Source organism: Stegodyphus dumicola, chromosome 3 (genome assembly GCF_044657685.1).
Source record: "Stegodyphus dumicola isolate Sdum_Otavi_A_Nest chromosome 3, ASM4465768v1".
Classification (NCBI taxonomy): domain Eukaryota; kingdom Metazoa; phylum Arthropoda; class Arachnida; order Araneae; family Eresidae; genus Stegodyphus; species Stegodyphus dumicola.
Genome location: NC_140770.1, coordinates 67349462 through 67364088, shown reverse-complemented (window position 1 = coordinate 67364088; position 14627 = coordinate 67349462). Strand labels below are relative to the sequence as shown.

Here is a 14627-nt window from a genome sequence, read left to right as displayed (position 1 = left end):
ATTAGACAGAAAAGAAACCTTAGGTAGACATAGGTTTTGATATCATTTTTGAGAGAGATCAGCCATAAGTTCCTCTATCTCAGTAGGGAGAAAGAAAATGTGAACAATGGAAGAAGCAAAACAAGTTTATACAGAAAGCAATATGTGGAGCAAAGCAAAAGCAAATGCAGCTAGATCTGTTGAGAAAAATAGTAATGAAATGTGAATAAACTGAGATATTTGATTTTGGAAAGCACTGGGAAGAGCTAGATTGGAAAATTAATGTAAATTCTGTTAATGTAAAAGATTTCAAAGAAACTCAGTTTACTAACTGATGAAATATTATGGATACTTTTTGCAGATTTAGTTCAAAATTATGATTAAGAGTCCAACTTTGATTTGAAATCACACTTTGTTTATTTCTTCTTTTTTAACACATGATTCCGACACCTTGATGAGAAATTTTAAGGCTCTCTTAGGGTGGCTGATTAATGTCAAGTCATACTGATATATTCTAAAATTCCATTAGAAAAAAAATCAGAGATGGGACTTTCATACTTCAGTCAGAGACACCATTCATATTTGTATTGTCGTCTGAGGTACATTTCAGTTTTAGAATGTTCTCTACTGTTTGCTGTCTTTTCGTCCTATATTGAGCACGTTTAGCCATATCAAAACAGGTACAGTAATTAAAAAGAAATAATAATAATAATAATTTTTTTTCTTTGAAAACATTTATATTATATTCTCTCTCTCTGCATTGCAACCAGCTCTCCTTGTTTTCAATTTTGTTTGCATAAAACCTTTTGGCATTCCTTTTGCATTATAAGAACTGCACACATATGTTTGTTTGGAGTGAATTAAAATATTCAGCAAGGGGTGGTGAATTAAAAAAAAAAAAGATCTAAATATAAATTATAGCCTTTGTTAGACAAATCTGCCATTAACATTTTCACTATTTGCTTATCATAAGAACCATTGTTAGTTATCAGGTTTGTGTCTTTAACACTGTAAACTAAAAAATTCCAGATATATCCAGACTCCAATTGGCAGAGTTTGTATATTTTAATTCAACAATGAGACCTTTTAGATGGGATGTACAGGCAGAATTTTTTTCATGCAAAAAGAGACTCATCAATACATAAATTGCTTTACATCTATCTGTTCTGTAAATTTTTGATAAGGCATCCCAATTCAGCTAACTTTTTTTGCATCACTATCCACTAAAATGTGGAAACTACAATTAGTCAGAAAAATATCCTGAGAGAGCAGGCTATTGAAGAATGATGCAACTAGCAGTTGTGAAATGCATTTTTAAGGTTAGACCTTTTCATTTTTTTCATTAGAATAATTAATTCCAAGAATCTTCTCATTTTAGACACATCTGCATGAGTAAGAGTTGCAGATTTTGAAGAAGATGGTTTTTTTCTCTTCATATAAATTATTAGTTTCTTCAACTATTATCTTCATTATGTCATCATCAAAAACCAAGTGAAGAAATTCAATTTCATTACATAGATCCCTATTAAATCTACTATAATTTTAGTAAATTCGCATGGCTCCAATTACTTCCCAGATTGAGTTCAGGATAAAGTATTCACTGTAGTGTTGGACCATGAGGTGAAAGCAAAACAGGCTTCCAATTCAGGCTCTGCCAAAATTTGGCATACAAATCGCTACACCCACGGAGTCTTCACTACCAGAACAATTACTCATGAGCTCATTTATCATTCTACTATTATCTTCTTCAATTATTTTTTATTCTTCTCAGACAAAACATTCCTAGCCTACTTCTCTTAACTAGTGCAAAACATTTATAACTACTATCTAAGGAAGACTGAAACTGAATACAGACAGGAATTCATCAAATCACAGCTCTAACCTTATCTTCAAAGGAAAAAAAACTGAAGAATCTGAAACCGTTGAAAGTTTATACCCCACTGAGGTCAAAGCTGCACATCAGGTAATTTTTTTTTTTTTTTACTTTATATCTCGGCTCCTACATCTTTATTAATCATCAGAATTACATGGTACTTAACAAGTACAACATCGACAATATACAACTTCAACTAAATTTTAACTGTGGTCAAAAGATGGCATGTACATTTCATCACTAGTTACGATTTTATAAATAATGTGGTGGCCACCATCTTTAGGTATTTTAAGGGTTTCTTTACTGATTCTTACATGCTCCTCTTTTTGGCACTCAGTTAAATTATGGGGAACCCAATGGCAAACAAGTTTTATCATATACAATTTTTCATAAATAATTTTATGTATGGCGGCGGATCCTTCTGTTTCATTTGGTAGGTACAGCAATTATCATCGATTAATATTTTTCCTACAGCAGACACATTATCCGGGATTACCTTCCTGTGTTTTCTTCATCCTGAAGAGAAGGGCGACCTCTGTGAAATTCTGTAAACCATATGAATACAGTGGCATAAGTAGCATCTTCATTTCCAAATGCTAATTGTAGATGTTGATTTAATCCCACTTTAAAATCATAGAAAATTGCAGCTCGATAATATTCTCATATCAACTCCCTTTTTCCTTCTGTCTAATATTTATTCTACACTGAACTACTTGGAACTGGCCAATAAAAAATCATCTGCTAGGCTAAAATAGTTCATATTTTCAAATCTAACCATTAATTTTTTTCTGTCACTAATCATCTGCACATATTTAAAAAATTTCAGAGTGATCTATGTATAACTTTCTCTTGATAGTATGTGGAAATAATTTTAATATTTTCCCCCACTCATCTTATTTTTAATTTCACACTGTAAAAGAATCCTGCAACAATCATAAAACCCCCCACTGAAGCTTTCTTTGCATTGATGGAGTCAAGTTTGTACATTTTTGTAACTTTGTTTTCAATAATAAAAAGACCTTCTTTTGGGGGAAGGGGCAGTCATTTACATAAACACATGCTTTATCAAAGGCCCCAAAGTATTTCCACTTATCTCCTGATAAACAGTTTTCATACAGGGTTCTACAAATCGTTCTATAATGCACCATGTGCCTTGGCAAAAGCTGGTAAATGTTCCGTATTTTAGCTTGCTTAAATTGTAAATTTTAGTTTATTTCAATTATATTTGCTACAAACGATTTAAAGACTTTGATTTCTGTGAAGCAGGATTTTTTTCAATTAGCAACAATTTAACTTTTGAACCTTTTTCAGTACATACCTTTTTTGGGTATTCGTTTGGAGTTTTCTTTTAATGTATAATTAATGTAATTTTTAATATAGTACTGACTCATATTTTCCCATTCTGATTAGTAGCATTGCTTATTTTGAACTTATAAAACTTAATACCATGAATTTCACAGTGTTTTTTAATTGTGGAAAAAATATTCTTTTTGGAAAGCATAAAAGCATATCCTTCAATCCATGGCTTATTTACATGTGGCATTTTGAAAGAAGGATAAATTTTTAAAGAAGCAAACAATATATCTCATTTCAAATAATAAGCTACGGCCAGAAATTTTTATTTCAAAACACTTGCTTTATTTCTTTTTTTAAAATTATTTTTTATCAAAATTGATCTTAAAACATGTAAACACCCTCAGTAGTTATCAGATAAATATGGAGAAATTTTACTAAAACACTATTGCATGTCTTTGTCTAAAAGTGAAGGAATGACAAAGCTTGACGATATAACTACATCACAGAACTGTTGCACTGTTAGCAAATTTAAATATTTAGGATCAGAAATTAATGCTCTCAATGATTTAATGCCTGAGATCCATAGTAGAGTCACAGATGCTAACCAACGTTTTTTCGGTCTCAAAAAGTACTTGAAGTCTAACTTCACTAGAAGAAAAACAAAGATTTTAATTTACAATTTAATTTCTGCTGAGACCTGGGCAATGACAGATAAAGCTAAAAGTATCATTTCTGTCTTTGAAAGAAAAATTTTGAGAAGTATTTTTGGTGGCATAAAATGTAACAATATCTGGAGAAGGAGCACTAATTCTGAACTCTATAAATCCTTTAAATAATAGATATAATAAAATATATAAGGATTCAGAGAATTAAATAGGCAGGACACCTGTGCAAAATGGATGAAAATCAAGTAACTAAAAAGATCTTCTCGGCCAAACCATTCGGCACCCGAAAAAGAGGGAGACCTAAACTTAAGGTGGCTCAACTGTTTGGAAACAGACTTAAGAATTTTAAAAATAACCAAGTGAATGTCCATGGCCAGAGATAGAAGAGCTTGGAAATCGATTCTGGAGAAGGCAAGGGCCCATCCTGGGCTGTCTGGCCATTGAAGAAGAAGAGCACTGTTGTGGTTGAGTGGAAGGTGGCAAAATGACACCAAATCTTTATTCAATTCTCAGAGCAGATAATTTTTCCTTTAGGTGAAAATCTCCAAATTACATATTCAATAGTGATTTACACTAAGTAAGATTAAATTTAGACTTTCTACGTCATAACTGTTCTAACAAAAGGAAGACAGATGGAAAGAACAGCAGCAAGGTCTGGCAGCAACGATAAAAGAAAAACAGTCTGACAAAAAATGGCATGCACTCAGTATTTATACTAGTTTATACATGTTATACTAGTTAGTATAACATGCCAGAATGTTCTAGAAAGTACTGGTCTAGGGGAAAGATCCTGAAATTGTGAAAAGTTAATTATAGGTTGCCTGTTCGCACAGAGCAAAGCCATCGCAATTTTTATATTTTACATATGTATAAGGCTGAACTAAATTATCAAAATTCAGAAATCTGTAACATATTTTATGTTTGATATTTTGCTTTTAAACAGTGATTATTAACTAAAAAAACATAGTAAGAGATACAAAATACAATTGCATTTTAGCTATTAATCACTACTTAGAGAATTTTTCTAAGATACAATTTATTTATTATTTTAGATTTTTATTTTCATCTAAGATATAGAGATTTTGTCTTTCAGGCAACACTATACAAATTAAAATTATTAATATCCAAAACACAAATTTTATAACACCAACTGCAAAAATAAATTCAAGTTCATTAAAAATTATAAATTAATGTCTAAAATATACATGGAAGTTTTTGTTCACTAGTTTTTCCTGCACTGCTTTTCAAAATTCCACTCTTTCCTTCAAATTAGAAATGTCAAACAACACGTTAATTTAGAATAAATTTTCCTATTTTACTTACTATTTAAATGTATTTACTATTTAAATGTTATTTACTATTTAAATGAATATGTTTCTGAATAGTAAAATGATTTTAATATTTTAAAGGAATAACTTTAACAGCTATTTAAATTTAAGCATAAATCATGATTCCATTTTTAAATGCAATAAAATTCATTTTTGAACTTTTTATATTATAATTTTAATTAATTTAGATGCTGCCAGATCTACTACTGGCTGTCACTTCAACTATTGCTTCTCTACATTAAAAGAAAAATTAGAAAGCCATTTTGGCACAAAACCACTGAATATGTAAGCATATGAAAAAAATCAAATGTTGGCAAGAGTGTACTGAAAGAGAATGATTTGAATTATAGTTTCAATAAGTAAGAAAAATAAGTTAAAAGCAGCATGAAGAAATGTTACAAACATAAATCAAAGGGAGAGCTGCAACCTTAAGAAATATTTTTTTAAATATAATGAAATAAAAATAGAGTATACAGCAATCAAAAAGTTACTTTTAATATTATTCTAATAAGGTTTATAACAATCATTCTAATAAAGCTGGAATTGTTTTGCATTTTTGAAGCATAAAAACTTCAGCTACTTGAAGAAATATACACTGCATCTACAAAAAATGAATTCTTAATAAATCAAGCTCTGAGAAAAAGAACTTATTTAGCTTTCTACATGCATACCTTGTAATACTACAATTGTCATTACAATCAGAGAGCTTCTAAATGCCTGTGTTGAAATTAACTACTGGAATAGGGGACTAGAAATGACCTAACTATGAAATGAACACTCCCTAATTATATACATCTTGAGTAAATAAATTGGTCTTAAAAGATGACCACTAAACTGAGGTCTTGCTCTAAAGAACAGATTGTAGCTCATAGATGCCCAATCCCATAAATAAGAAATAGGGTTAAGAATAATTACACTGCAGAAAGAAAACATTATTGCTTCTCAGTCTGTGAAGTTACAGTGTATAAGACAATTATACATAATTAAATAGACGATTCTATTTAAAATCCTTTCTCTATGCAGATTATTTTTATGTGAAATAAGATAACTTTAATTAGCATATAGTAGCTTCAGTGCATTAACAGGAAAAATTCAGCCCTAAAACACACTGTAGTTGCCCTGTGTACAAAACAGCAAAACTTTTGCACGTCTTGATTATAAAAACTATTGTTGGCATAATCAACTAAAATAACTTACCAATGCCAAAGAAAATTGGACATAAAATCACAGTTGTTCCGTATTCAAAACATGGCACTAAAATTGGCAACATGCATGCTCTGAAAGTAAATTCTTCAAAAAACGGAGCCTAGACAAAAATTACGTATATATTTTTAAAAAGTTGTATTATTATAGAAAATAATATACAGCAAAAATTTTTCCTTTAAAAAATTACAGTAATTTTTATTACTACTTTTGTAAATAATACCACACTTGCTTTAACTTTTCAGAAAACTGTAAATTTATATATTTTTAAACATGGATATTTGGTTAATCTTTATTATATAGTATAGCATAAAATACTAGCAATTTCCCCAAATTATCACTGCATTAAAACATGACAGCCTTAGTTTACTTTGACAGAAAACAATATTCAAAGCAGAATTATAACATGATGGCAAATTAAAAACCTGAATTCCCTTACATTCAGATTTTATGTTCACTGTTTATTAGATGAAAAAATTGAGTAAGATTTGCTTAAAAAGCACATTATTTAAACTCCAGCAATAAGCTACTTGGGTACTTTTGTAATTTTTTCCATGTGGAATGTGAATACAAATTAATTTTCCTAAGACAGTCTCTCATAGAGGCTTCCCCTCAGGCAGATAGCCTTCATGAGATTTGCCTTGAGTATTTAATCTAACTTAACCTTAAATAACTAAGTCACTTCAATATATTAAGATTTAAAATAAAGATTTTTTTTAACTGAAACTATTCACAAACATTTCTACTCCTGTTTAAAAAGGTTTTTTTTTTTTTTTTTTTTTTTTTTTTTTTTTTTTTTTTTTAAGTTAGTAATCACATTTGCTAAACAATACAAAAATTAACTTAATAAAACACACAGTTATGGTATTATTTATTGTTTCAAAGAAAAGAATATATTCATTGATAGCTATCAAGGCACAAAGTAAATCTGAGGTTAACCCAAACTGAATTTTTATTCCTTAATAAATATTAAACTTGACCAACAAATCAAGGTTTAAATTGCGAGTTTTAAGGTTCACAAAGTATTTATTTGTTAATATCATAAAAAAGTATCTAATTATTTCTAGCTTGGAATTATAAAATTTAATACCAGGACTTACAGCCAATGAAGAAATAATATCTTGTTAGCAGTTTTAGGTTATTTTCTCAAAAACACCCTTTCTTTAAATCCAGAGACATGTTTTTTCCTCTCAGAAAGCTTCTTCCTTGCTGCTTAATTTTTCTAGTGCATAATATACCATATGCACTTTATACTGTACAGTACAGCTTACTCTCATTCGAATCATGTTTAACACATGCTGAGACAGAACTCAACAGTTAGCATCCAGCTTTATGCAAACATGGCATTACAATTACAATAATTTAGGTTCACTCAGCTTTACCAATTAGCAACTGATACTCATCTTTTACTTATGTCTAAATTCAGTTAAATTAAATTATAAAAAAAATTCACCTTAAAAATATTAAACAACTCAATAAGATTTTTTTCCCCTATGAAACTACACTCAGATACAGTTTTGGGTCTAAATGGATCCTGAAACTATGTAAACCTGTTTATACTACCTACTGGGTTGTTCAGAAAGTAATTTTGTTTTTTTTCAAACAGAGACCTTAAATGTATTTTTTCACAGAAACTTCACACTTAAGCCACATAATCAGTATACATTTTGACAGCTAATATAGCAAGGCTTGCTTGTGAAACAGTTTGATTGATTCTGCACAATAGTTTCTGGTTGATGACCTTTCAATTATTGAAAGTGAAAAAGCAGCATTTTTGGCATATTGTACGGATTTGGTATTTAAATAGCTAATGTTCGTTGAATAATAAATTAAATGGTTTTATTCTCCGCGCAGTGTAGCGTGTGACGAATATTAAAAGAAAGCTAAGCCGGAAAATTTTAAATACAAGAGCGCGTGCATTTAATATTTAATAAATATCTCTTTTTGATTTCGAGACAGTTCCAGAAAATTCTCGCGCGCTATTTAAAATCTTATAAAAGGAGCAAAACCTCTCAATTCGTAGTTAGTTACTTAGTTTGTTATTGTTTTAAGAGTTTGTTTAGAAAACTGCTCTTGTTGATTGTAGCGAATTTGCGGATTAGTTTTCTTTAGCTGTTTTGAATTAAGTTCTATTGAACGTTTGAGTAGTTTAAAGATATCTACTCTGAGATATTGTAATACTACACAATAATTTGAGGAAATTTAAGCATATTTGTTGTGATAATAATAAATTTTGTTCATTTTTCATCGGACTCGTGCATTCATTTCGTAACGAACCCGTATGCACGCAACAATTTTTGGTGTCAGGAGTGGGGTTTGAATGCCAATAACAAGACTGATGGAAGAACACTTCAGGCAGTTATCAGCCTTTACCTCATTTAAGGAAGAAATGAAAGCAGGACCGGAAGAAATAAAAGTGGGACAGGAAGAAATGAAAACGGGATAGGAAAAAATGAAAGAAAAGATGGAAGCTAGTCAGAAAAGAATGGAAGAATTCGTTAAAAGAGAGATGAAATCTGTTAAAGAGTAAATGAAAGTAGGTCAAGAGGAACTGAAGAGAGAAATTACTTGCATAATAGAAAACAGGTTCGAAGCTTTGGAAGGAAGAATAGATACAGTTGAAGACAAAGTTGGAGAAATTCAAGAGAGAGTTTCTGCAGTAGAGCAACAAATTGAACAAAGAGTTTCTGCCGTCCACAACAAATTGAGGAAAGGGTTTCTGCTGCTGTTGCCAAAGAAGTTAACACTTTAAAGAAGAGCAAAGCGTTAGAAAGAAAGCAATTCTGAGTGTTTTGAATTCTTACCGATGCTGATGCCTGCTCGTCTATTTCTGAAGCTATCCACATATGATGGCAAGACATCCTGGCAAGTGTATAATACCCAATTTTCTATAGTTGCAGATGCAAACGGATGGAATTCCCAAGCTAAGGCCTGTCATCTCACCACTCAGCCCAGCAAGCAACTCGTAGAGATCACTACCCAGTCAGAGCTGTGCGAGTCCAAGAGCCAGTGGATCAATTGATGGCTCATTTAGATGACTTATCCAGACAAATCGACGCTTTGATACGGAGTAACAGTGAGAACAAAGTGGCTGTAAGGTGTTGGAGATGTGGTTCTGAAGGTGACCTACAACGGCATTGCAGAACACTCCAGAGCACGGATAATAAAACGGATGAGTTGACAAGACTAGTGAATGCCTTGAGACGGAATAAAGGGGAAAAGAAACCAACCCTAAAGTGCTGGAACTGCGGCGTTGAAAGCCCCTACGAAGGAACTGCAGAACACCCCAGAGCATGGAAAATAAGGCATATGATTTAAACAGACAATTAGATGCCACGGCAAGGAAAAGGATTGACAAGAAACCAAAGTGCTGGAACTGTGGAGCTGCAGGCCATGTACGAAAGAATTGCAGAACACCCCAGGGTACGAAAATTGAGACCATTTCTCAGCAACGACGCAGGAAACAAATTAATGACCTTATCAAGGAACAGAGGTTGCCAGATAATGAAAAACCTTGTTTTAAAGCACTCAAGATTTCTACAGTGAGTGGCAACAGTAACGGACTATCCATCAACGGGCAAATCGATGGAGTTCCTTGCAATATGATCATTGACACAGGAGCTAATGTTACCATCATTAGAAAAGATTTAACTGAACTGTTTAAAGATAAACTTATTTGGACGCCCTCCTGTGTTACCCTTCAGATGGCGTCTGGCGATAAAATCGACATAGCTGGGAATTTAAACCTGAACATCACGTTTGGACATGCCGCCTACCATCACACGGCTTATATGCCGGATATTACAGATCCATGTATACTCGGATTGGACTTTTTAAGGAAATATAATTTTTCCTTAGACTTCAAAAACAATATGTTTTTCTCAGCACCTGAGTACATGATGATCCATTTTCAAAAGGGATCATCACTTGGAAATGCCGACGTCTCATGTGAAAGACCCTACTCAGAAAGCTGCCAAAATCATACTAGGGTTGGAGAGAAACATCAGACTACCAGCTATTATCCATCTCAGATGCTCTTCGGTTGAGACCTTCATCTGTCTTGTGACCGCCTGTTTGATCGCCATATGGATGCGCCTTCATCGCCTGAGGAACACATCCAAGATGTCCAGGCCCAGTTTGAAGTGATGCAACCTTCTGCATGAAAGCGAGTCAACTTGACGACGGAGAAAGTGAAGACGAGATACGACATGAAAGCTACTGCACACAGTTCAACAAAGAAGACAAAGTGTGGCACACAGTTCAACAAAGAAGACAAAGTGTGGTTGTGGAACCTGATTCAACGAAAAGGAGTCAGACCTAAATTACAGTCATCTTGGGATGGTTCATACATGGTCCTAAACAGGCTGAATGACCTCGTAGTTTGGATCCGTAAGTCTTCGAACTCTGTCGTAAAGAACTTAAAGTCGTTCTTTACGACAGGTTAGGTTAGCTCATTACTATGGCCATAGTACGTAGTGTAAATAATTGTAAATAGTGTAAGACCATGGTCCTTTTTGTTTTTAAATATGTATTTAGTATTTGATTTGTATTTTGTATTCGATAGCATTTGATTTGTTTTATTTATTGCATTTATTGTTCATGTTGTTTGTTATTGTAATGTAATGCTTATTATTGTATTTATGTGTTAGTTTCAAGTTTGGCTTCCTGTCCAGGGATTGTACTGCCCGGTTCGTGCAGTCCTTGGGAAGGGGCCAATGTTACGGATTTGGTATTTAAATAGCTAATGTTTGTTGAATAATAAATTAAATGGTTTTATTCTCCGCACAGTGCAATGTGTGACGAATATTAAAAGAAAGCTAAGCCAGAAAATTTAAAATACAAGAGTGCGTGCATTTAATATTTAATAAATATCCCTTTTTGATTTCGAGACAGTTCCAGAAAGTTCTTGCGCGGTATTTAAAAGCTTATAAAAGGAACAAAACCTCTCAATTCGTAGTTAGTTACTTAGTTTGTTGTTGTTTTAAGAGTTTGTTTAGAAAACTGCTCTTGTTGATTGTAGTGAATTCGCGGATTAGCTTTCTTTAGCTGTTTTGAATTAAGCTCTATTGAACGTTTGAGTAGTTTAAAGATATCTACTCTGAGATATTGTAATACTACACAATAATTTGAGGAAATTTAAGCATATTTGTTGTGATAATAATAAATTTTGCTCACTTTTCATCGGACTCGTGCATTCATTTTGTAACAAACCCGTACGCACACAACAATATTTTATTTTTTCATTAAATATTCTTCCAACCACCAGAATAGCACACCTGATCACCTGACTCAAAGTTATATTGGCTAAGCATTCTTTCAGTGGAAATAATACAATACCTTAGCATTTATGGCAGATACAGGAGGAATCACTTGAAACTTGCACCAAAATTAGTTTTGAAATGAAAAATGCTAATGATGTGCTGGTTTCACAGGATGGAAATTTACACAAGGGCTCATAATTTGAGCCCATGCCTGAATTTTAATAATTATTAAATTGTGTATTTTGTTAATAAGGTTATGTTCTTTCAAACAGAACAATGCCTACTGACATCAATATGATAAAACTAGAAGAAATGAAAATGTTAGTGGTTTTTTTTTTTTTTTTTTTTTTTTTAGAATTCTAGAGAAAGCAGTTTATAGAGCTAGCATGCTATCAAAATTGTAAATACCAACAGTTGTCTGCTCATTTAATGGCATAGTTACTGGTTATGGATGTTCACATGTTTGCCTATATTTACTTTCCTTTACACTGCTTGGCACTGGTTGCTTTCTTCTCACTCAGTACTTTGTGATAGTTTATGGAAACGAGATATGCTAAAAGATGGTACTTACTAATGCTAAAAAAGTTGAATGTAGGAAGAAAGTTGTTTCTGTAACATGAATGCTGAAAGATATCCCAACAGCTGCAAAACCATCTCAACAACTATTTGTAATCCCTTTTAACTAATTGCAGGAAACTGGAAATGTAATATTTATAAAGCACTGCAGAAACAAATGAATGACTAGAGAAGAGCATGAAATTAAGGCCGCCATTGCTGCAGGTCTGCAAATTTGCTCCCGGGACACTGCAAGACAAAGTGGCATCTATCAGCCAAGTGTGTTACATATACTCTACTGTCATATATTTCATCTGTTTCATATAGCTCTCTCTCAAGTTGCATGGAGATGATGTTGGAAATTGTGTTAACTTTTCTATCTGTGTATTACAATATATACATAAGCTTTGTTACACATCTTGTTTAGTGATAAGTAAATTTTATAAATCACGGTCATGTCAACTGCAGAAAGATGCACTACTGGTCAATAAATAATCCCAATTGTCTTCATCAAGTACTACCAGTGTTTATGAAGTGTAAATGGGTGAGTGGAATATTTAATGATCATATTCTAGGCCCTTTGTTCATAGATGGAACTCTGTATTCCAACACGTATATTAATCACCTGATGTCTAACTTCCAAGAATGCTAGAATAGTTATTAAAATTCGTGTATGGGCTCAAATTATGAGCCCTTGTATAAATTTCCATTCTGTGAAATCAGCACATCAATAGCACCTTTTACTTCAGAAATAATTTTGGTGCAAGTTTTCAGTAATTCATCCTGTAATATGGGAATTATTTCATTAATATATAACATTTAAAAGGGTATTAAGTGTATATATAAATACTTACTATCACATGATTTCTTAACCAAACAACATTAGTTAGGCAGTATATCCACAAATTTAAATCTGAAATTATGTGATAAAAATTTCATTCTCTGCACTATGATAAAAAAAAAAAAAAAAAAAAAATCAGTATTGAATAAAAAAAATAAGAAAGCCATATGAAAATAAACAAAACTTTTACTACCAAAAAATTTATTATAAATTCCATCACTATAATGAAGAGACACTGGTCCCAAAAAAAGTACCTGGAATGAAATAAATTAATTTTTCACAAATTGATGAAAAAAAAGTGCAAGACAGAAAAAAATAATACTATAAAAAATTTACACAGTAAGTTTAAAACAAAGAAATTTAAGGAAAAGGTCTTTTGAATGCAAAATCTCACTTCACTGTATAATATAATTTACTATACTACAATTATATTTACTAGCCCAGCTCGGAAAAGACATGCTCAAAGGGAAATTTTTTCATAAATCAAAAACAGGAACTCCTGTTTAATAATTTTCATAATTCTGGCATTACAGCAATCTTGAAGAAATTACAGAGTCTGATGAAAAGCCTACAGTAGAAAGGGAATGGTGAAATTTCAAAATTAGTTGAAGGGTTATATCTCATAAAAGTTGGGATGAAGATTCTTGAAGACATCATATTGGATGAGTAGGGAGTAACAAAGACCAGAGCAGGAATGAAACCTATTACACCTACTATGATAAGCTTGAATGGAAAATTTAAAAAAAAAAAAAAAAAAAAAAGCGTGACTGCTTATATTTCAATATATATATATATTTTGTTTCATTCTTCAAAGATGCTTTCATCATAACAAGATCACATACCTTATAATTATGGTGCAAATTACATAACCCATTCAATTATAAAAAACTTTGATTCTGGCCATATTAAAATTTTTATAAAGTGAATATAGCCTATTTTTAGCAGCAAATATTAATTATCTAAAGTGATTTAATCAAAACCTGCATCTGCGGTACAGTGTGCCTTGAGACAAATGCTGTGCAAAACAAAGATATGCACAGACCCAAAAATACATTCTTGAAGAAACTTCATTATGAATGTCTGTGAAAATTGTCACACATTATTCATACATTAAAAGAAGAATTAAATTTTAGTTTCTGTTCAAGGCAACATAAATACAGACAACATGTCTGTAAGAAAATAACAAGAACAGTCAGCAAATAAGCACATTTGCTAATATTATATGAGACATAAAACATAATATTTAAAGTATGATAGTGCCACCGCTAGAGTAACCACAGGCTCTTCAAAAGCAGCAGAGTTTTATCCAAAATCTATTAAAAATTAACATTGCTTTTCTGCCTAATTAAAAAAAAATTAGCATCAAACCACTGAAAACTACATTATGTTGATATTACCAAGTAAACATATTTTTAAATATTACATTACCACTGAAGAATTGCAAGTCCTGTTTGAACAGAATTATGAGGAAGTCTGGAGGGAAGTTTCTTCTGAGGATTATAAAACATCCATGCCTGTCAGAACCATCATGGACACTTTGATGAAGTGTGAAATTATCTAGGCCACAGCCAAGTTGTAGTACAAGACCATCCTGAAGAAGTGGGAGAAACTCCACCTCCAATGGAA

At 32.0% G+C, this 14627-nt stretch overlaps 1 protein-coding gene across 3 annotated transcripts in view; it reads right to left on the bottom strand.

The window, feature by feature from the left end:
• The window catches only part of Sras (Ras converting CAAX endopeptidase Sras), a 45743-nt gene that overhangs the window by 14171 nt on the left and 16945 nt on the right, over positions 1 to 14627 (bottom strand). For all 3 annotated transcript variants that reach the window (XM_035354370.2, XM_035354369.2, XM_085812974.1), the window contains exons 4-6: positions 13195 to 13255; positions 13015 to 13073; positions 6339 to 6447 (exon numbers count right to left, since the gene is read on the bottom strand). In XM_035354370.2, the coding sequence (XP_035210261.1) occupies positions 6339 to 6447; positions 13015 to 13073; positions 13195 to 13255 (229 nt within the window). The remainder of the gene's footprint in view (positions 1 to 6338; positions 6448 to 13014; positions 13074 to 13194; positions 13256 to 14627) is intronic.